At 34.3% G+C, this 23,789-nt stretch overlaps 2 protein-coding genes across 2 annotated transcripts; both read right to left on the bottom strand.

The window, feature by feature from the left end:
• Nucleotides 1–1,648: 1,648 nt before the first annotated feature.
• Nucleotides 1,649–3,560, bottom strand: LOC105793710 (uncharacterized). The gene is made up of 5 exons (XM_012622553.2): nucleotides 3,340–3,560; nucleotides 2,799–3,062; nucleotides 2,431–2,711; nucleotides 2,110–2,345; nucleotides 1,649–2,037 (listed from the first exon to the last, which is right to left on the bottom strand). The coding sequence occupies exons 1-5, from the start codon at nucleotides 3,430–3,432 to the stop codon at nucleotides 1,649–1,651; spliced, it is 1,263 nt and encodes a 420-aa protein (XP_012478007.1). The 5' UTR covers nucleotides 3,433–3,560.
• Nucleotides 3,561–14,026: 10,466 nt separating this feature from the next.
• On the bottom strand, nucleotides 14,027–22,015 carry LOC105792469 (lon protease homolog 1, mitochondrial). The gene is made up of 20 exons (XM_012621060.2): nucleotides 21,532–22,015; nucleotides 21,007–21,072; nucleotides 20,331–20,516; nucleotides 20,108–20,173; nucleotides 19,929–19,970; nucleotides 19,678–19,800; nucleotides 19,249–19,347; nucleotides 18,952–19,017; nucleotides 18,778–18,864; nucleotides 18,557–18,596; nucleotides 18,036–18,207; nucleotides 17,606–17,730; nucleotides 16,618–16,748; nucleotides 16,423–16,527; nucleotides 16,156–16,269; nucleotides 15,868–16,035; nucleotides 15,656–15,757; nucleotides 15,292–15,465; nucleotides 14,574–15,092; nucleotides 14,027–14,401 (listed from the first exon to the last, which is right to left on the bottom strand). Exons 1-20 carry the CDS (start codon nucleotides 21,847–21,849, stop codon nucleotides 14,222–14,224), a joined length of 2,883 nt encoding a protein of 960 aa, XP_012476514.1. The 5' UTR covers nucleotides 21,850–22,015; the 3' UTR covers nucleotides 14,027–14,221.
• Nucleotides 22,016–23,789: the final 1,774 nt, after the last annotated feature.

The raw sequence follows: 23,789 nt of genomic DNA, 5'->3' as shown, positions 1-23,789 counted from the left end.
TTTTTTGAAAAAAATTTTAAATCATTGATTTTTCCTTAAACCTATTTTTCTGCTATATTTTTCAAATCCAATTTTCTATCAAAATCATCATCCTCAAAATCATCCCTCTTTAGTCCTCGAACTTCCACAAAGGAATTTGTCTTTGAAAGACACTAGGGTTTCCAAATCCTTCTCCATCCCTATAGTTCCCCCATCCGAAGATTCATCCTCCCGTCATTGCACTTTCTTTGTAGCCCTACTCACGGCAGCAGCCGCACTTCCCTAACCAAAATCCATAAAGATTATTATTATTTGAATATAAATAGACTTTATCCTTTTTATTGCCCTTAACTTTATTAATGAAAACCTACTTTCACATTGTTTTTATAATTCACCAAAATATGTGTAATAACTACGCTTCATTTGTTTTATTAAAAAAAAAAAAAAAACACCTACGCTGCATTTGCTCGATGTGCGTCCAAAATACATGAACATACGGAAGAATATATGATCATATGGAATATTAACCTGAAAAACCATCCTTGATTGGGAAACACGTTTCTAATGATAATTCGTTATATTATATATATATAAAAAAAAAAACCTACTAAATAATGTTCCATTACTTGCTCTGTTAATGCAAAGCAGCCATATGAAATAGGGTTTTGACTTGTGATTCACTCGGTTTCTTGTTTACATATTTAATTAACAAGCCGTCGTGTCATCATAATCATCATTTTTAAGAGTTATCTTTGACCTTTGCCTTACGTTGTGGACTCATTTTTTAAATTCATGCAGGCAAGACGACTCATCTTACTTACAACTTCATTTTTGTCCCTTCACACCACCTTACCTATATTTCCTGCTTAACGTAATCATTATAGGATACTCCATCTATACCTTTGATTATTTATTTGTATTAAATTATAAATTAAAATTTTAAAAATTAAATATATTTTAAGCAAAATTTTCAAAATTAAGTTGGTAATTAAATTGATTAGGCCACTGACTCATACGATTTGATTAAATGAATCATCAAAAGATATTAAAAAAATCAGTTCAATTAATTTTTTAGTTTCGTTTAACCTACTTATACGGGTTCTCGGGTCAACCAATCTGATTCCTCTCTCCAGATCGATACCCGGTCGGTTCGGTCCGGTTCAAACAACCATTACTCTAACTTTCTACACTTCGTACGTTTGAAATTTAGTCCTCCAACTTTTATTTTCAAGAATTTAATCTCTTTACTTTATGGATTTAAAAATTTGTTTTCAAATTATTTATAACCACATAATATTTTAATTGAATAGTTAAAATATTAACTATTTGAACTAGTTAATAAAATTATAAAAATATAGAGACCAAATTATGTTAGAAATTAGAATATAATGATTAAATATTAAATTTAAGTATATTAGAAGAATTAAAATTGAAAATAAACCATTTTTATAAAATGAAAAAAAAGAAGAAGAGAGAGTTAGTCTGTGTGTGCCACGTATCTAGAGAAGTAGGTATATTGATAATGAAAATTTAGAACTCAACTGAAGAAACAAACTAAATACAGAAACCAAAAAAAGAATAAAACAATCTTCCTATATCATCTCATGATTTACAGCATGCATGATAGTGATACTTTCCTATCTTCAAAATACTGCAGGTCCAATCTCAGTCATTGACTATTGGAAAAGTAACGCATGGTTGGCTCAGAATTTGCAGACAAATACAAGTTATTGCCATTTACCATGTTCATGTTCTCTTCAAGACTTTGAAACTGTAACAGCCAATTATTAGCTTGCGGATAACTGAAGCTACCACCACCAGTGCAGCTTGAGCAATCGTTGCTCATAGCTACAACATTATTATCAATCACATTCTGCTCATTTTTGTAAACCATGTCAATCCCATCATCGAAATCGACCAACGACATGTTTTGATGATCATTTAGTGTTTGAAGTCCTGCAAGTTGATCATTCATAGCTTCTTGACCCCAGAGTGGCATTTGTATTTGATTGCAGATTTGATCAGTACTGCTCATCCATTGATCCCAGACTGGCACAACTAGTATTATACATGGAAATGTGTTAGTTTGCAAGTTTATATATATGGATTGAAATTAAGTATATAAAATACCTGGTAGAGGTGAATGTGAATCATTCATATTGGATATGAATGAAAATGGTTGCTTCTGTTGTTGTTGATGTTCAAAATTGATATATCCTTTTCCACCAAAGTCTAAAGAGTATTTAAAGTATGGTGACTTTGTTGGAAAACCTTGTTGAATCAATTGAAGCAATCGACTGTCACTATTCAAAAGCTTCTCAAGGGGCTTGTTAAGTAATCCTGGAGGACATCTAAGGCGGTGTCTCCTAATAAAACACACATATGTTGGAAATTAACGAAGAGAATTAAATGAACCAATAATATTTTACATTTCATGCGCATAATATTAACCTGTAAGTAAGAGCTTGTCCGCCGGTGAAGTCTGGAACAAGTCTCCATTGAGTGTGCTTCCTTGGTTGTGGGTCAATCTCATGATGAAATGTTGGTGGTTGATTTAACTCAATTTCAAGAACTGCAGGTTGATTTTCTGGCATGGAAACCTTCATGGAGGTGATATCAGTCCACTGAATTTCGATCTTGCTTTTCAAACCATTTTCCAAGAATTCCCAAACCAGCTTCTTTTTTGAAAAATAGCACTTTCCAACCAAGTCACCTTCATTTCTTGATACCCTCTGCAACCACCATTTATTTGAGAAAAGTGTAAGGATTGAACTCGGGACTGGTGTCACTTACATATATAGAAATGAATGAATTTATACCTGCCATGAGCCAATCTTAAGCAAAGAAATTGGGAAGTTTTCAGCTTTGATCTTATTAATTGTTTGTAGGAAAACATCCTTTGACTTTGGTGTAGCTGAGATAGAACCACGACCAACGTTAGAATTTGGTTGCTGTCTGACATTGGAGTTTTGTAATTGTTGTTGGGTTAGTTTCTGTAGCTTTTCCAGGAAATCTGGTGTTTTTGAAAGTTTTAAACCAAGAACAGGTAACATTTGAAGAGCCTCCTGATCATATGAGTTAACCTGTGACAATAATTAAACAAATAATGAATTATACTTAAATTAAGGATCAAAATAGTTTGCAAAATGGTTAATTACATCAAAGTCTTCACCATGAATCTATCATTTAATCATTATTATTAAGTATAAACCATGAAAATATGCATTACACAACATTAGCCTCACGCTTAAAGCAATCAATCAAGAAAAAAAAATGCAGTAAACTCCTCCTGGGTGCAACTTCAAAACAAGAAAAGGAAAAGGTCAGAAATTACTGCAAAATAAAAGAGAAAAGAAAAACCTGTGGAGTGGACTGTGAGCAGCTCCCGAAGAGAAAATCAAAGTTCATAGGAATATTCATATTATCATCCGGAACAAAAACGCCAGACTCCATATATATATAAAGAGTCTTCAATCAAACAAACAGGAGAGTAGGGGAGGAAGAAGAAGATACGGAAATCTATTAAAGTTTGAGCTGTTTGAGGAATTATAGCGGAGACAAGATGAAATAAAGTGCCGAATGCAAAGGAAAATATTCGAACAGATTTCAGAGAGAGAGTAGGTACCGAGAATTTGGTTTTATACACAACGATTCCTCCTCCTACGTCTACGTAAACTACGTTTTGTTTATCCTCTTATTTATTTATTCTTAATTATCTTTTAATATATAAAGTTTAGGGGTAGGAATTGTACCTAGTGATTAATCACTCTAAGTACATTCATGGAATAGGTTAATTTCATATGGAGCCTTAAGGTTGGAATCTCACTTAATTCTCGTGATTAATTTTTATTGTTTTTGAAAACAAATACAATGCCATAAATGATCATATTGATTTAAACCTAATTTTTATTATTTCGAATTTTTCTGAAATTAACAATATTTTTATGTAACATTTTAAAGTTTTTTTTTACTTTAGAAACAAAATATTTCTTTTTGTAAAATATTAAAATTAATTAAAATTAAATAAAATGTAATTTAATTTGCTGATATAATAATGGTTTTTGAACTTATGAATTAAAATGAAACTGGATCAAATATAATTTTTGAAAAAAATATTTTTATTTATTTATTACAAGTGTTAAAGTCAAACCTAAAATGGCATTTTGTAAGAGCAATATTGTATGAATAATATAATTAACCTTTTATTTACTTTTTTTAAGTTACTATAAGAAAATGACATATAATGATTGAAGTATTTTTTTCAAGTGATTTTTTAATTCTGTTATTATAGAATAGTTGAAAGAATAAAATAAAATAAAATTTGTAAGTAAATTACGTAGATGTGTAATTATAATTTATTCTATCAACATTGAAAATTACAATGTAAAATTAATTACTTTGTTTTGTCTAAATACACTCTTAATAATAAGTTTTTATTGAAATATATATATAATAAATTATGGATTTATGGTTATAAAAATATAATGAAATATTTGGCCACATTTCCAACCCAAAAACAAAAGAGAAAAGAAAACGGCTGAGTTTGACGACTTAATGATTGGAATTGGATGGCGCAGCCATCTTACGAACAAAGCAAAGCAATTAGCTATTTAAATAATATGATTATGACTTGACAAATAATAAAAAATATAATATTAAATTTAAACATAAAATGCATTTAAGTATTATATTAATACAGTGTAGTTTAAGGAGATTAGCGCGTGACCACGATTTCTAATTTGCTTTGTTTTTGTTAAAAATAAAAGACAACTATGACATTAAATCATCAGTGCCCCACTAACAACATTATTAATATATGTTATAATAAACATCGATAAAGTAATAAAAAATAAGAACACACAGATTTTGTGTAAAAAAACTTATCCAAAAAATTCATGGATAGAAAAGAAAATTTTATTAATGTTGAAAAACAACATTACAATATATTTTCAATTACACAAGTTTTGGCCCTCGGACCTTCAGCTCACAGATCTCTAATTTTGTTCCACCTCAAATTTTTCAGGTTAGATTAAACAAAATTTAACTCACACAACTCTAACATTAATATAGAAAAGAAAAAGAAAAAAAGCAAGATTATAACCATTACAAGGTTAAGGAAAAAATTTTAAAAAAATAAAAATTGATCAGTTGAACAAATTATAGAATATAAGTTAAAAATTTTGTGATTATCTGAAATTGAATTAATTTTTAATTTTGAATTGTTTTATAATTAATTTTAATTTTTATGATATAAGATTAAAATATTTCATATTTAAAATAGAGAAAAAATTAAAAGTTTTATGTAAGTTTTTTTAAATATCATATAAAAGTTATTGATTTTTTGGGAAATATTTGATACATTGCAGTTAAATTTTTAGATTCCACCTAAGAGATTAACAAGTGTTCCATACCGGTATAATAAAATATTAAAAATAAATATTTAAAAAAAACACATGTCAATTTTTTAAAATGGATTGTGAAATAAAAGAGATTACACTTTCAGTCTATCAAATATCAACTTTTAATTTTTGATGGGAAATTATACAGTGCACAGCAAGAATACTTTATTTTTGCCATACGGCCATTAAGGAATATGAGCAAACTTGATTTCCCGTAGGCCAATTATGCCATCCAATCAGCAACAATATAGTCCATCGAGGAATATGAACAAACTTGATTTCGTATAGCCTTTTTCAAATCTCCTAAATTCTTCATATCAAAGTTTAAGTCTCAGCTATTTTCTAAGGTCTCAGATAATATTGGAATGGCACTCAAATTATCACTTTGAACTAGTAGTTTACGAACTCCATGATCCCACGCCAATTTCAAAAATGGCACATAGCTCTGCATGTAGAACATTACAGTGTCACAGTTGTTTGCTAGACACCAACACCCAAGATCGTTTGCAATCTTGAAAAGCCCCGAGTAGAGGCTGAAGCTGAGTTACTCAAAACTGCATCATCAGTGTTGAATTTTATCCATCCGTTCCGGATAATTCCACACCGGATGTTTAGATTCTTGTGGTGTTCTTTTAATATTTTTTGTGATGGCACTGGTGATGTGTCTTGCGATGCCAAACTGTCGCTTATAATCTCATAAGATTTATAGTTCTCTAAACCAAAAAGAACTGAATTTCATTGTCGCCAAATATTCCAGCAGACCAAGCCAAAAACAATGTCTCAAAATTGCTCCCGTTTACAACAAGGTTAATAGCACATGAAATATTATCAATAATCCACTAAGATTGAAAGTGAAAACCATGTGTCGCGAAGCAATTGACACTATCTGACTTCAAACATCTTTGGCTGCCCCTTAGTCACAGAGTCTGAAAGAATAAAAACAGTAATTGCAAGTAAACTAAACGGTGCTTCTTCAAGCACAGGTGACCAAAAAAAACAATCAACACTTAATATGTTTATGTAGGTCGATTTTTCTACGTTTACGGACCTAGAGATAATGTATTTTTTTAAAACTTCGTATATATAGTTACAAACAGCAACACTTACCAAATTAGTAAATTCATTTTTGCACCTAACACCTAAATCACTCTTCTCTAAATTTCCCTCCTAAAAGTTTTGTTTGTAAATCAAGTAACTCACTTGATTACTTACAAAATGCACTTTGGAAGACAAGTTCCAAATAATAGAGTAAGTGCTAAAATTTTTCACCTTTTTACATACACAAACCTTATAACTGAATACGTGTTAAAATTCTCCACCCTTTTACATACACAAACCTTTCAATATATAAGAGTTCGAATACTTGTTAAACTAAAAGTCAATTACTATCAACCTTTCCATCAAAATTATAAGATAATCAATGTCGAAACCATTTTTATTTTTTAAAAAAACAAAAATTAGGTGTCGATGAAAATTTTGGCGTCGCCACCAATTTTTTATTAAGGTGTGGTTGGATCACCCAAAAAACAACTTTGGTCTACGAGTTTCAGAAAAACAGATTCGGGAGTCAGTTACGTACGAGGAAGGATTAGCACTCTCGTAACACCCAAAAATTGGTACCAAATTGATTAATTAATGTCTTAAAGTCGAGAGTTTAAAAAAATACTATCCTTAGTTAAATTAAATTATTTATTAAGACTTTCTCTTTTTGAAAAGAAAAATGTCACACCCAATGCGTTAGGGCACAACATTTTATTCTCTTCAAGATGAGTTGGTCCAAAAAAACCCGTATAATAAAATTTATGAAAATATCTAATTGTTTAAAATTTATGAAGAAACCGCAGCCCAATACGTTAGGGCACGATTTCTTAAAATCTCAAACTTTCAATATTTCCTTTATTTAAAAAATCTTTATCTCGAGAAATCAACGTGTCACATCCAATACGTTAGGACACAACATATTGAATTCCCGATGACAGGTTTTATTTTGTTTGATTAAAGAGCAATCCTCGATTGTTAGATTTTACAAAAAAAAATCGGAACCCAATACGTTAGGGCTCGATTTTCTTGAAAATCCTAAATACGAGTATTATCCCTATTTTGAAAAGTTCTATTTTTAAAATCGAGTAAAAAGATGACGTAATATTATAATATATATATGCCACAATAATAAATACAACAATAATAAATATAACAATGGCATAGAAATATCGTATACAAATAAATAAATGAAACCAATACACATAAAAATAAACAACGACATGCAAAATATCAAATGAATAAGCAAATAAAAAAGGACATTCTTTTAAAATGTAAATGAAAACCTAAATCAATAAATAGACGAAGGAATAAAAATATATATAAAGAATAAAACGTGTACATAAATATATTATAGAAAGTGTATGTGTATTTTAAATTATAAAATGTGGAAAGTGTATATGTGTTATAAAATGTATATGTATATATAAAATATAAAGTATATAAAAGTTTTGAAAGTAAAATAATAATAATAATAAATGTATGAAGTATATGCATGTATTTATAAGAGTTAAAAATATATATTATATAAAAAAATGCATATATATTATAAAAAAATGCGTGTATCAATATAATAATAATAACAACAACAAAAATAACTAAATAATAAAATAACTAAAAAAATGGACTAGATTGAATTAAAAACGAAAAAAATGGGGCAGATTCGAAGCAAACTAAAAGACAGTGTCGAAACCATTTTTTGAAAACAAAAAAAATTTAGGTTGTCGACTTTTTAAAAAAAATTAAAATTGGGAGTCGCCACCAATCTTTTATTAGGGTGTGATTGGATCACCAAAAAAATGGCTTTGGTCTACGAGTTTTAGAAAAATGGATCCGGGAGTCAGTTACGTACGAGGAAGGATTAGCACCCTCGTAACGCCCAAAATTGGTACCTAGTTAATTAATTAGTGCCTTAAGGTCGAGAATATGAAAAATATAATCTTTAAAAAAACTTAAAACGTTGCATATTAAGACCCTTTTCGATTCAAAGAAACAAAAACGCCACACCCAATACGTTAGGGCACAACATTCTAATTTCCTCCAAAATGAATTAGGTCAGGATACTTTAACAATAAAACTTTAAAAGAACATCCACTCATCCAAGATTTAAGAAACCACACCCAATACGTTAGGGCACAATTCCTTTAGAATCTCAAACTCGGAAAATTTCCTTTATGATTTTTTTTAAAAAATCTTCATTTCGAGAAATCAATGCGCCACATCCAATACGTTAGGACACAACGTGTTGAATTCCCAATAATGAGCTTTTATTTTAATTAAAAGAATATCCATTTTGAAAAAGTTTGATTTTAAAAAAATCAAGTAAAAAAATGTAATGTTATGCTACATTAAATATATAATGCAATAATACTACGATAGCATAAAAATAATGCAAATATATGAACAAATAAATAACATAATGGCCTGCAAAATATTAAATAAACAAACAAGATAAAAATATGTAAACCTAAATTAATAAACAGATGATTGAAATAAATTAAAAAAATACATGTGCCCAAGAAAATATATAAATAATTAAATAATATCAAAATTAATAAAACATGTATCTAAAAAATATACAAGAAATATTAGTTTTTAAGGTATAAATACATACGAAGGAAACATTCATATATATATACATATAATAATAACAATAATTTCAAAAAAAAATTATTAGATATACTGATTTTAAGAAAAATATGAAAAAAGGACTAAATTGGGTAGCAGGTAAAAAATAGGGGTGAATTCGCAAATAAATAAAATCTGGAGGACCAAATTGAACACGCGGATTACATAGAGGGGCTGGAAGGGTAATTTTTCCCTTCTCCTCTAAAACGGTGTCGTTCAAGAAGGGTCAAATTGAAATTAAAATAAATTAAAGAGCGAATTAAAAAAATAAAATAAAAAAACCTAATTGTAAAGATATTTAAAGGCGGAGGGGCTAAAAGTGCAATTTGCCCCTCCGTGTAAAAACACGCGGATCCTGTGTCCGGGTCGGGTCAACGCGCGGATTCTCCCCCACCAAAACGGCGCCGTTTTCAATTCGTTATTTAAGCCCAAAATTAAACCCCAATTTTCATTTTATTCATTTTTTTAAAAAAAAACAAATCTATCAACAACAAAAAACCTCTCAACTCTTCATCCTCCACCACCGGCCGTCATCGATCGACGTCATCGGCCATCGCGCCGCCGTTGTTCTCGCGCAGTGCCGCCGCTTGTGGTGGCTTAAAAGGGAAATTTCCCATTCGCCTTTTGGCCTTCCTAAACCCGAATCGTGGTTCGAGTTTTCAAAATATCAACGAAAACGCAAAAAGTCAAGGAAACGCTTCGGTTTCCAGCCACTGATCCTTGGCGTGGCTCCCTCGAACGCTCCAGAATCAAAGAAAAGTTGTCTCTTTCTTTTTACTCAGTTTATTTGCATGCAAATAAGTAAATGAAACATATAATCTAACAAGAAAATAATAAACTGTTAATAGCAACCTTTGAATCGATTCTGCTTTCTTACTTGAACTCTGTTTTGGTTGTGAAAGTAATAGTATATTTTATTTCTGATTTCGAAAATCCGATCACTTTTACAGTATGTTTGTGGCTTTTTTATAGTCGTATGAAATAAATCTAAAAAAAAGAAAGAAATTTGCTCTTGATTTGATTTTCAAATATTCTTGATTCCCTTTCCATTTTCGTGTTTTCTTGCTATGCAGGTGAACCCATGGAGATTCGGCCAAGATTTGGAGTTGCGGCGGTTGGAGGCTCTCTCAGAAACCCTAGGGTTTCTGCCACTGTTTTTTGGGCTACTAAGTTTCGGGCCTTGTGGCCTGTCATTTGTTTTGGTTTGGGCCTTGTGGCCCGTTTGTAATGTTGTTGTAATTGGACTGGTATCTATTTGGGCCCCTTTTATTATTTGTACCCGGGCAAAATCTGTTATTACAGACAGGACCAACTTGAATGATCAAACAACAAGGGAGGACCAAAAGGGAAATTAATCCCACCCTCCAAAACGCTGCGCAGCGAAAGACCAAATTGAAACACAAAAAAAATATGGGGCTAAATTTAAAGGAAATGGAAGATTGATTTAAATACACTGTAAAAAAACAAGGGACCAATTGCGCAATTTATCCATGCGCTATAAAACACGCGGATCTAGTGCCTTTCGGGTCGGGTCGCCGGGTTTCGGCCTATACGACGTCGTTTGAGGCCATCAAGGCACCTCAAACGGCGCTGCTTTCATGACCGTTATAAAATCAATTTTTCTAAAAAAAAAATTCATTCTTTTCCTTTGTTTTAAAACAACAGAGGAGCCCTTTGCTAGGGTTTTGCTCTCCTCACTACCGCCGCCGTTCAAGCCACCCTACGGCCTCCGTCGATGCCCCAGTCTCCAATCGCGACGGAGAAGGCACCAACTCAGCGATTCCGGCGAAAAGGTAAGTTTTCCCTCTCCCTTTTGATATTTTAAGTTAAAAATAGATAAAAAAAATAAAACTAAATGAATAAATGGATAAAACGCACGCCCACAAAGTAAACTAAAAACCAAAAAATAATCACCTCTGTTGTTCAAATATTTTTTGAATCTGTTTTTTTCTCTTTTTCTTCTTATCTCCTTACACTAAAAAATCCCCTCTTTTTTTCCATTTTCCCCCTTCATTACAGAAAATGAAATGGCTTTATATAGCCAGAATCCATCAATTTACAGCGAATAATAAAAAATAAATTACTATGATCTTCTCCTAGAGTTGTCCATGGGCCCCGCCGGGCCCAAAAAAATTTTCAGCCCGCTTTCTAGGCCCGGCCCAGCCCGAAATATGGGCCTGGGATTTTGTTCTAGCCCGGTCCGGGGAAAAAAATGGAGCCCGGGCCCGGCCCGTTTTTAAAATTACACATCGGTACACAACCCACAGCTCATCAAACCCCATATTCATACCTTCTTCCTTTGCTTATAATTTTAACTCTCCCCTATTTTAAAGCTGACCAAAAAAGAGCCCACTCTTAAATCACTCTCCCCCTTCATCCTCTAAAGCATCTTTTTTTTCTTAGCTGTGTTCAGCTTTTGTCTCTGTTTTTATCATTTGTTTTCCACAAATTTGTGCGAAGGGTAAGGGTTCTTTTTCCCAACAATCAAAAGGTACCCTTTAGCCAAACCATGCGAAAATTAAGCTCTTTTAGCTACAGATCCGACCATTTGAAATGGAGATGGAAGGTGGTCGGTCTCGACTCTTGACCAAAACCCCATAACTACAATCAGTTGCAGAGTTCAAGGATTTCGTTAAATCCAGACACCCTTTTCGTTATTAAGCTACCTGATCCAAGGTTCTTACTTGTTTTGTCGCGTTCGCTGTTTATTTTTGAAGATTTGGGTTTGGATTCCATTGAAGAAATTGAGAAGAATCCAGTTGAAATAGTGATTATATATAATTTTAGGAAGCAGGAAGCAGGAAGAAAATGAGAAAAACATCTTTTGAGTGCAGGAAGCAGTGATTATATTCAGAACTACTACGATTAACAGAATCTATACACCCGATCAATTCTCTGATATTATCATAAGATCCTACACTACTTCCATTCAGGTATCATTTAAAGAATAAACAAACAGTTTCGGGTTTACCTTAATTGCGATTCTGTTGGAGAACTGAAGGTGGATCGATGGAGACAGATAGACGGGGTTAGGGATTTTAGAAGGCACAGGGTTAGGGATTTTGGAATTTTGAAGATAGACTATCGGCGTGGGAAAGTGAAAAATAAAACTAAAAATTAAAAACTTAAAATTAAAACTAAAATTAACTATTATATTTTAAAAATAAAAAATATATATTTAATATATTTTCGGGTCGGGCCCGGGCCAAAATTTTTTTACCCGAGGCCCAGCCCGTTTTCTAAACGAGCCTCATTTTTTGCCCAAGCCCATATTTCAGGCCTATATTTTTACCCGAACCCTCCCATATTTCGGGCGGGCCGTCGGGCCGGGCCAGGCCGCTCGGCCCATGGACAGCTCTATCTTCTCCTCTGTTGCCTTTTTTGTCATTGTTGTGCTGGTGTTGTTTAGATCCACTTTTTTCGCAGGTACAGAGGCCGTGGAAGAGGTATGTATGCATGGTGCAAAGACGCGCGAGGAAGAGGCTACTGGCGACTCATCATGCATGCGATGGTCGGAACTTGCTAGGGTTTCTAATCTTGTTTCGATTTTGGGCCAAGATTGTATTGGGCTTGGGCCATATGGGCCGATTGTAATTAGGGCCTTTTACCAGGGCCAAAATCGGGTATTACAATCAACATATAAAATATCTTCAATAAGTTCAAGATAAGATCTTAAATCTTTCGGATATGCTACCAAAATCTAGGACAAGTTCTCAAATCTTCAATATATGTTATTAAGTTACCTAAACCAATCCAATTAAGTTAATTTACTATCAGAGCCCAAATATTTGTTAAGAAAAATGGTCAATTTCATTTAAGAAAAGTTATGAAGCTAAGTATTGGCCAAACACTACCTATGAACCCTTTGAAAGAACTTTAGTATAATCCTCTATGAAATGGAATTTGACTAAATAATAGTTGTTTTCCAAGTTCAATTGCCATTTAGTTACAGCTTCCATGAGCTTGGAATCTTTGCCATACTACTAAAACCGATCCTCCTACGTAGTAATTTTATGATCACGACTTTCACCATGCTTTGCTCAATTAGATGATGAAATCGATCTAAAATTTTGATAGAAGGGATTCCATCAATGTAGTCCGTAATAACATCCTCATCTTGTCGATCAAGGTCCTCTTCCTCCATTCCTTCATCAACCAAGCTAAATGATCTGAAAGATTGTGACAACTTACCTTTGAAGGATACACGTTCCCCCGCTGCCAAATCTGCATTCGCATCACCCGTCTAGCGGCTCTTCTTCTCGACATCAGCTTTTTTTTATTTCCCTTCCACTCCTATGCTAGGTAGAATTGGTGACTTTTTCAAATTAAGTTTAATATAGTTAATTATAATTAAAAATAATTTGAGAACTAGGTAATCACTTAGGCTTAATCATCAAAATCCAATAATCGATTTTTTTCTCTAATTTATCTGGTGACTTTAAAATTAATTATATATATCAATACTGGAATAATAATAATAGTTTTATAAATATTAAATTAATTATTTTGAAAAAAAATCATGTTCGAGCTTTGAATATTGAAACTTAAACTCAAATTATATTTTAAACTTACCATTTTTACCTAAGCTAATTTTTCAGATATAATATTTGTCCTAAATTAATTATTCAGATATAATATTTTTGTTCAAACCTCCTCAAACTTTAAGCTTGAATAAATAACCTAACAACAAATCTTCTAAGTTCGAAGGATAAGGCTAAAGAATGATTATGTTTAATTCAAAGAACATGTTTCATTCTTTTCTTTTTCATTTTTTTATCAATACAGAGAAGGAATGAAAATGAAAAAATTTGAACCTGACAAAATCTAATTATGTCTCCAACCACATACTTCATTGATTGAAAGGAAAGAGAAAGTGAGAAACTAATACTCACAAGTGTCCTAATAAGTTTGTTTCGGCTTCGAAAATGGGATGACCATGGCTTTTATGAGTCAATTTAGAATAAATGACGACGTCTAACAACTGGAAACTGAAATGTTTTGCCACTTCATTTCTCATTTCTGAATATCTGATCACAAATTTGTGCTCCACTCTGTAATTTCTTGATTTAAAATGTTGGTGTACCACAATACAAAATTGGGTTTTCGTTCCCAAATCAATTACAAGGAATATTCAGGCAGAAACCCAGGAAAATGGTGTTATTTAAAACCATAAGAAACTAATTTCCTGTGTTATTATCAAATGCTAAATTGAATATCTGACTGTAGTCATCTACAAAGTGCACATCAAGACCTTCTCTTACATTTGGTGCAAGCTCATCATAATCACGTTTGTTAGCAGACGGGAATATGATGTTCTTCACTTCGCTCCTCCTTGCTGCTATTGTTTTCTCCTTCACCTGATGATTTCGAAATTCACTTTTGTAAGTTTAAAGATGAATATGGAGAAGTATATTACGTAGAGATAATCATAAAACTCTATTTCAGTTAGAGGCCTGATAAGTATTTAACCATTGAATTCCAATGTAGAGAATGAATGGACTTTAATATAGTAATGTAGAGAATGCTTACCCCTCCAATCGGAAGAATCTTCCCAGTTAGAGTCACTTCCCCAGTCATTGCTAGATCCTTCCTAACAGGCATCTTCATGGCAAGGGATAGCATGGAAGTGATCATGGTGCAACCAGCACTGGGCCCATCTTTTGGGGTGGCCCCAGCAGGAACATGGAGATGGAGCTTGGTATTGGCAAAGAAGGGGTTATCAGGTTCTTTCTCCAGCAAAATGGTTCTGGCAAGTGTGTGAGCAATTTGCGCACTTTCTTTCATAACATCTCCGAGTTGACCAGTGACATGAAGGGCACCTTTCCCTTCTCCTTGCTCAACTTCAGTGGTTTCAATGTACAAGGTGGAACCACCCATGGCAGTCCAAGCTAGACCCATCACAACTCCAACAGGAGTCTGATCATAGATGCGCTCCGCATGGAAAACTGGTTTCCCAACAAAATCGGCAAGATTTGAGGCATCAACCAACACTTTCTCAACTGCCTTAGTTGTTTCAGTTTCCTTAAGTTTCTCAGCTTCTGTAGCATCCTGCAGGAAAAGATTTTTGAATGACCAATTAGAACAATAAGCAATAGGATCACATTCTCTCAAACTAAATCAAGAAGGGCATCATATCCTAACAATTAGCACAAACTATTGAAGGTGCCATAATCATTTTTTGCTACAAATGTTGGAAGCTTTCTCAATTCCCAAACCTTTTTTATCATGTGGATGACTTTAAAAATACCTTTGGATCCTTAGGCTGGTCACTTGTCTGAACTGAGGATTCAGTAGCAGTCTCATTTGCAGCTGCATGCTGATCAGTTTCATCAACTTCTGCTTTGGCTTCAGCAGGTTGGACTACCTCTCCACTAATGACAGATTCATTGGATGATCCTTCTCTCACAAGTCGAAGAGCAATCTACCATACACCAACATAGTTTTTAATCCAAGTCCTAGATTCCATACAATTCATATGATGGACTAGAGAGAGGGAGTGTGTAATGTGCATGTGAACCCAAGTGACAGTTTAAGGTAATGCTTTATGATTGAAATCAAGTAATCATCGCAAAATGTGTTTCATCATCATAAGATGGGCAGTTGAGCAAAACCTTACGATAGATCTTCTCTATGTGCTTTTGAAGGTTCCTAACTCCTGCTTCTCGGCAGTAATTTTCTATTAAGCCAAGAAGAGCTGCATCAGTTACCTCAACCTGGAAGAAACAGTTTGAAGAGAAGTCAAAACACTCTCCTTTTTTCATTTTACAAAATATATCCATCAGAAACAGAACTATCATCATGGTAAAACTGATAACAAAAGGACCTGTTCAGGTTTGACACCGCATGTTTCTTGTGCAGTTTTCTCAAGGTAATCTCTAGCAATGTGCATTTTCTCATCAGCGATGTAACCAGCAATAGCAATGACCTCCATTCTGTCCAAGAGAGGGTTTGGTATGTTGTCCACAACATTAGCAGTACAAACAAACAAAACCTGCAACCAAATGCTCATGATGTGTGAGGCATCAAGTTTCCCTCATAAATATTACACGACAACTTGAAATTTATCAAAAGGCGAAGTAAGCCAAAATAGATCCTCTAAATCAACCATCACCTTTGATAGGTCAATTGGCACATCAAGATAGTGGTCTAAAAAGTTAGCATTTTGCTCAGGATCAAGGAGTTCAAGCAACGCACTTGCGGGATCGCCAGCATGTCCCCTCCCCAGCTGCCATTATGTTAGAATTCAAACGGTCAACCATTATCAAATTCAAGAAGACTGAAGGGTAGAAAGCCCATATCCAAGGAATTGCACGAGTGAATCATTAACCCAAAAACAAAATATAAATTCAAAGTTTTCAAGCATTAGCTATTAAGATACCTTGTCTATCTCATCAATTAGAACAAGAGGGTTTGCTGTCCCCACATTTTTCAGGCACTGCACCATCTTTCCTGGCATAGCACCAATATAGGTTCGACGATGCCCCTGGATATAAATTAGGATACAACAGAAGGGATCAATAGAATGATGTTTGAGATGTTTACATTCTTAATCAGAGCACAGAAAGGTAACAACCTTGATTTCAGCAACATCAGACAGTCCTCCAACAGAGAACCGGAAGAACTTACGGTTCAAAGCACGGGCAATGGAACGACCAATACTAGTTTTGCCCACTCCAGGTGGGCCAGAGAGACAGATAATTTTACCTGTACCAACAAAAGATCATGGATCAGTCTATGCTGTTATGTTGAAATTAAAAATAGACAGCCAATTTATACAGCCTCAACCTTCACACATCAATGATGATTGGACTCGACAAGATTAATTTAATAAAACCATGTTAGGAGACTACACAACATCAAAATCAAACTCGTAGGAGATGGCTATATCAAGGCTATTCCTTACAAGAACATATTTATATTAAAGGAAAGAATAAAAAAGGTTTGGTTTCTTGAGACTTTGATTCATCAAACAGAAGCCAAAAACCATGTCAATTCCACAGGTAAAAGAATTAATAGAAGTAACTTAACAGAAAACTGTGAGACATTTGAGCAACCATACACAAACAATTGGTTTACTATGTCATGCATTATTTTATTTATCAGAGCAGCCAAATATATTTATTACTGCAATTAGTTTGGAATTTCCTCTCACAGCAATCTGTTGTTTAGAATATTCAGGTACAAAGTGGAGATTGATCAATGCTACTTCACTACAACGGAATACAAGTAGAAAAGGTCAATTGTGGCTAATTTTCTTTAAAGAAAAACTTTTAAACGAATATGGCTCATCCTAAAGGCCTAGTAAGTTGTCTTTATTTAATTCTTGCCAGGACATTTTTTCCCCCTCTCGTTTATGTTCAAGCTCTCCCAACGTACTTCACATGAACAAGACTGCACTTCCTCAAGCAATTTCAGCTATTATGACTGTAATCAAATGAGAATAAATTAACAGTTTCAATGATACAGTATTGCAGATGACTACCAGATGAAACCAACTGAGACAGAAAAACATCAAACATCCATTCAACAGTATTTTCTATATTGAAAAGAACTAGACTGACCTTGTGAAGTTCCTCTGAGTTTTCCAACAGCTATAAATTCCAATATTCTTTCCTTAACATCAGTTAATCCATAATGATCTTCATCAAGAATTGTTTGTGCCCGAATAACATCAAAATTTTCATCACTGCATAGAGAAATGAAGGACATTGGAGTTAAGCAAACAGATGGAATTCTTAAAGTCTGCTGAGTTGACCTTTTCTATTTTGCTCCCACTTTCATGCATAACCATTAAAGGATTATATATTAATATATGGAACTACTTGTGCCAGGATGAACAAAACCTGCTATCGGATCATGATATCACAATCACTTGTATTTGAAAATCAGGACTCATTTAACATATATATTTATATGCTTTCACTGCTGAATCATACAGAGACTTGCATAATCCAAATCTTAACAAGTGTTCCTTCTCAGAAGTAACCGAACCTGTAATTTCCCCAAGGGAGTACTGTTAACCAATCCAGATAGTTCCGAGTTACATTAAATTCACTCGAACTGGCCTCCAACAGCTGCAGCTTTGTTAGCTCCTCTTCTATAACTTGCAACACATGAGGTGGGCATTTTTCTCTATTTGGTTCAAGTCTTTCCTTGAACTTTGCTGCAACAAAAGAAAGTAACCATATATCAAAGGACACATAAATGATTCAAAAATAAAAAACTAAAAATTCTATAGTTTCAAAAGTACAGAACTTTTGGACTTCCAAATAACCCCTAATGACACAAACTGATTTTAACACGCAATTCAAAAACAGATTTATGGACCTTGTTTTTTAGAAGAGTTTGCTTGCAAATTCACTAATTTCAACAACAAATTAGTTCAAAAGAAGCATCCATGATTGCAAATCATCATTTATAAAAGAAAGACAGAGAGGAGAATAAAAGAGGAAAAGCAGGAGGCTAAATAGCATCTTCCTTTTCTGCAAAATATATCATGAAACAGAACTAACCTGAAAGTGCGGTTTTGTCATCCGTTTCCAAACCAAGCTCCTGCACCAGAACAAATGAATTTAATTCTAATTTCTAAGAGGCGTTGGAATTGAGAATATAGACTTGAATGCACAGAAAGTTTAAACACACACACACATTTGACCATAATTTATAAAGATAATTTGGTAAAAGCATTACCGCCCAAGAAATACATAAAGAACATTTCAGAGGAATCAAATACCTTCTTTATTGCCTTAAGCTGCTCATTCAACAAGTATCGGCGTTGTTCACCACTAATCTTTTCCTCAATTGCTTTTGCAATTGATTCCTAAAAATAACCTCCAAACGGTTTAGAAGCACTCCAAATCAAATGACAACAAAAATGCTTGGTCAATGTAGAGCTTCTATGAAGTACCTGAATCTTGCTTATTTCCATTTCCTTTTTTACTAATTCCAGTGTAAGTTGTAAACGCTTATGCACCTATTAAAAGTATAGCACAGTTTAAAGAGATGAGGAAGATAACTACTCCAGTCTCTGAATGTATAAAAACAAACAAATAGGTTACAAATTCCATAAGGAGAAGACAGCGGGACAGCATAGTTCACATGATAGAAGCGTGTGAACTGTATCCTCAAATACAGAACAAACAGAACCAGAACTGGCCCTCAAATATTAGTGACCAACAGTAACATATATATCCAAGCAACTTACATCCAACTCTTCAAGAACTTGTTGGCATTGCAATTTGTTTGCACCAGATATTGCAGCTCCAAAATCTGCCAATCTTGGAAAATTGAAATCACCTATATGCTGCATTCATTGAGAAAGAAGACAAAAAACAGAAAAATAAAGATATCACAGGTAGCTCATGAAAGCTAACTGATCAGAACAACTAGTACATTTTGAAATAAATATGTACATATAACCATTTCTATATAAGACTAACTCGTTGTAACAATAAACTTGATCACAGAATGTTTGCTTAAGTATCTTGGCAAATATAAGATGAACATATGATGTGAAATGCAAAGGAGAATCTACCTACTTTGAGGGAATAATTTAGGCAAAGTACAAGTACAAAGAGAAGTTAGGAGCTCTAGAAATGAAGAGAAGATAAAAATTTTGGAAGAAAGAACACACCTGACTATACGTTTGAACATGATCCCTCCAAAGTGAACTAGTTTTCAAAACATCTCTTAGGGTTGATATAACCTCAAATGATGTTGCCTTTATGACATCATCATCCTTGTTATAAGGTTTTTCCTGGATCATAAAGACAACTAGGTGAACTGATACATCAATAAACTATTGATTGCATGCTAGGAACCATCAACTCTATGTTTCAAACTTGAGCATAGAATTGTGGAAATGATAACATATAGAAAATGTACCTTGAGATGATCAACTTTGACTGTAAGGGGATCTTCGCTGACCTGTTCAGAAACCATATTGTTAAGTTCAGAATGTTTTGCATTTAACAAGGATTCCACTTATGTAGGACATAGATAATTTTAAACAAACATCAAATTTTGGAACGTGAAAAGATAAATCCAGGATTGTTCCCACACACCATTTCTGTAATTCGAAGCCGCCTGTGACCAATAAGGATAACCTGGTCTCCTTGGATGCTTGAGATCTGAAAAGATCACATTCTAGATATATGTATCAAGGGACATGTTTTGTGGTTGTATACATCTCTAACTGCCATTAAATTTATTGCACTTAACACCAAACAAGATATAGAAGGACCTTATTTTACTTAAAAGAATAGCAAAAAAAAAAAAATTACATACCTGGGCAAGGGTGCCAACTTCATGGAGTCGATTAAACAACTCCTTTCCCTTAATATCATATACACTTTTCTCTGTTTCAGAACTAGTGCTAGACTCAGTCCCTGGTTCATCTTTAAGAAGGAAAGCACCAGCATATGGAGCTTGCCTCTTTCGGCTTTCTTGCAAAGCTGCTAACAACTTAGGATCCTGCACAAGAAAGCATCACGCTAAGCAAATCCATTGACTGCAAGTCCTAGCTAATGGTGCTAGTTACAAACTCAACAGGATATTATCACCAAAGTTAAGTAGAAGAATACAGAGCACCAAGTGGAGATTTCTTGAGTTATAAAACAACAATTTTGCTCTAAAAAATCAAATACATGAAACACTCCACTTCAAGGTTCATCATATTAACTCCGCAATGCCATAGATACATGTTGATCGAGATGAGATCTACAATCAAATTCATAAGAAATAATCCAACTAGAGTTTGGATTTGATTAATATCATTGAACACTTTATACGTGCATATAACCGACTTATGTTGTATTTTTGCAAGCTATAAACTGTAATACCATAAGAGAACATAGAGTTCAACAATGTAGCTCATACTACATACTTCATAAATTATCACTGCCCTAAGGAAAAAACGTATGGGAAAATTACATAGTCCATGTAAGTGGACAGTATGTCATACCTTGACATAGATTGGCATATAGAATCCAGGGAAAAGGGGTCTATGAGGTAAAGGTAACGCCAAAACCTGCAACAAATAACATAAACAATTCAATAAACAAATGTGGTAGAGAACAAATACCGAGCTTTATTTGGAAATGCAGTTCATAATTTCAAGACATACCCTTTAAGTAAAAAACTTTACAATTTGTTTGACTATGTTCAAGGGAGAATAAAGTAGTACAAAATATGGATTTGTAAATTCACTAATTTCCACTCATTTCATCAAATCCGATCAATGTCACAATACTAAACTTTTTTTATTCAAGTCCAACAAAAATTTACACCATAAATGTTATGAAAAGAGCCCATTTTACCTGAACAGTAGCCTGGAAGAGCAAAAACCAATGAACATTCAGATAATTTCATAATTTTTTAACAGCAACAAATTTTAGAAAAAAAATATAGGGAAAAAAAACTTTTTTCCTGAAACTGTGCTACTAAACAAACTCCGACCGAAAAAAGATTCATAATTTCCGAAACCAACCGTCAAATAATCTTCTGGCTTGGGGTAAGTAGACACAATCGCGGACGATGCTTTCGAGTCTGACCCGGACTGTGACTCAGCTCCCTTTTCGTCGACCTCGACCGCTGGTTGGGACCCAGAACCCGACCCAGACCCATCGCTGGAATCAGAACAGAAGCAAGCCCTGAAGAACGAATTCTTAGGGCTCCTCTGAGTCAACCCGGTAAGTCGACCCAATGCATAGAACAACGAATTGGGCTCCTGTTTGATTCGGAGGCTCGGAGTCGGTGTTGTGAGGCAGTGGACACGAGAAGAAGTGGAAGATAGGAGTTTCAGCATTGGAAGGGATTTAGAAGCAGTCGAGGGGTAGAAAAGGAATCTTCTGAGGAAGCGGTTGGTTAAAATGGCAGCAAGGGATAGTCCATTGGAGGAGAAGATTCAAGGGGAAAATGGGGGTTATTAGGGAGTATGGAGGTGGAGCTAAAACCCTTCATAAACCCTTGGATTTTGTTGAGTTTACCCTTTTGCCCTTTTCTTTGGGACCAAGTACCAATATGTCTAAACTCCTAGAAAGTACTACCGGGTTTAAGGATGAGAAAAGTACTGAAAAATTATACAATAAAGAAAAAAAAAGGGTCATTTTACCAAAAAAAGCCCTTTTTTAAAAAAAATTACTGAAATGGGCCCATTATTTAATTATTTACCGGAATGGTCTATTTTTCGGCAAATCGCGTCCACGTTAGCGCGATGTCAGGGGACGCGATTTTTCTGTTTTTCTCACGTTAGGTTTTTTCGGCTTTTAGGGCTTAGGGTTCAGGGTTTTTAGGTCTTGGAAGAAATAATTTTGAGTCGACGTTTCTGATCAAATAGTATAAAATCGCTTCTAGCAGGATGCTATTTGAGAAAATTTGTGAAATTGCGCCCTCGTGGACGCGCTTTTGCTATAGTAGGTCATGGAAGAAATATTTTTTTTTGACGTTTCTAAGCAAATAGTATAAAATCGCTTCTAACAGATGTCGTTTGAGAAGAATTTGTAAATCGCTACTCGTGGATGCGCTTTTACTCTGATCGATCATGGAAGAAATATTTTTTGACTTTTCGAGCAAATAGTATAAAATCGCTTCTAGCAGGATGCTATTTGAGAAGAATTTAGAAAATCGCCTCGTGGACGCGCTTTTACTACAAGAGTATGTTTAATGAGGCTATAAATTAGGCGTAAAATGTTCTCAGAATGCATAAGTCACAACAGAAACAATTTAGAGAGGCTAAAAAGGTTAGAGTTTCAAATATGAGTGAACATATTAGTACTGTTATTTACTACGATGGTGAGGTTTGCCACATCGAGAATGGTGTTGTTTTTTTGTCGGAGAATACGGTGCGACTGGTTTTTAACCAGAACATAGATTTGACAGAACTTCGTAAAAGAATTAGGCGTAAAATTTTCGGAACAACGCCAATGAAAGTTCTGTCTATCACGTATCGATTTTGTTCTTCTGTTGATCCGGTGACATATGACTCGTTCGACATAAAAGGTGCTCGTAGCTTGGAGGCAATGGTGCAGACTCATCTTGCTAGTGGAGCACCTTATATTGAGTTAGATGTACAATTTACATCGCCAACTGATGTACTTGCGACCAGTGTTCGAGATGTATACACGACCCCTGGCCGACACTCGGTTACCGGGTTACAAAATACGGAACAGCCCATGTTCGATAGTGGTGTCGAATGCACATCCCCTGCAAGACACTCTGTCGGTGGATGGGACATGTACGTCGGTGGCTCGACGTTTGATGCTGGAAATACATACTGGGGAACGGCATCAAGTTCTAGTGGGTGGAAATCTACATCCAATTGGGGACGTTATCAAATGCGTAGAAGAAGGGATGACGTACTCCCTACGACGTCAACAGGTGAAGGGACCTCGTACGCTGCAGATGATTGTGGGTTAGAAGATGACTCCGATGTGGATCCACCTCGAGAGCCTGGGCCGGATGGTGCGGTTGGCTTATTTTTCGAGCCGAGCCTATTCTAATGTAACTCAAGATCTTGAAAGGAGTTCAGATGAAGAAGAATATCCACGATTCAGAGCATACTCACCTCCAGCCCACATGCATAATGTTGATCTGTCCGCAGATGATGCGTTTGAGTTTCCAGATCTACCACACCGATTGCGTGATCGTACAAGTTCGTGGGTAGATTCCGGTGAATTTGAAGTTGGTAATCAGTTTACCAACAAGGATAGTTTTATTGGTGCTTTGAAACAACATAGCATCAAAAAC

The sequence above is a fragment of the Gossypium raimondii genome, chromosome 8 (assembly GCF_025698545.1).
Source record: "Gossypium raimondii isolate GPD5lz chromosome 8, ASM2569854v1, whole genome shotgun sequence".
Lineage (NCBI taxonomy): Eukaryota > Viridiplantae > Streptophyta > Magnoliopsida > Malvales > Malvaceae > Gossypium > Gossypium raimondii.
This window is presented reverse-complemented; position numbering and strand designations above follow the sequence as displayed.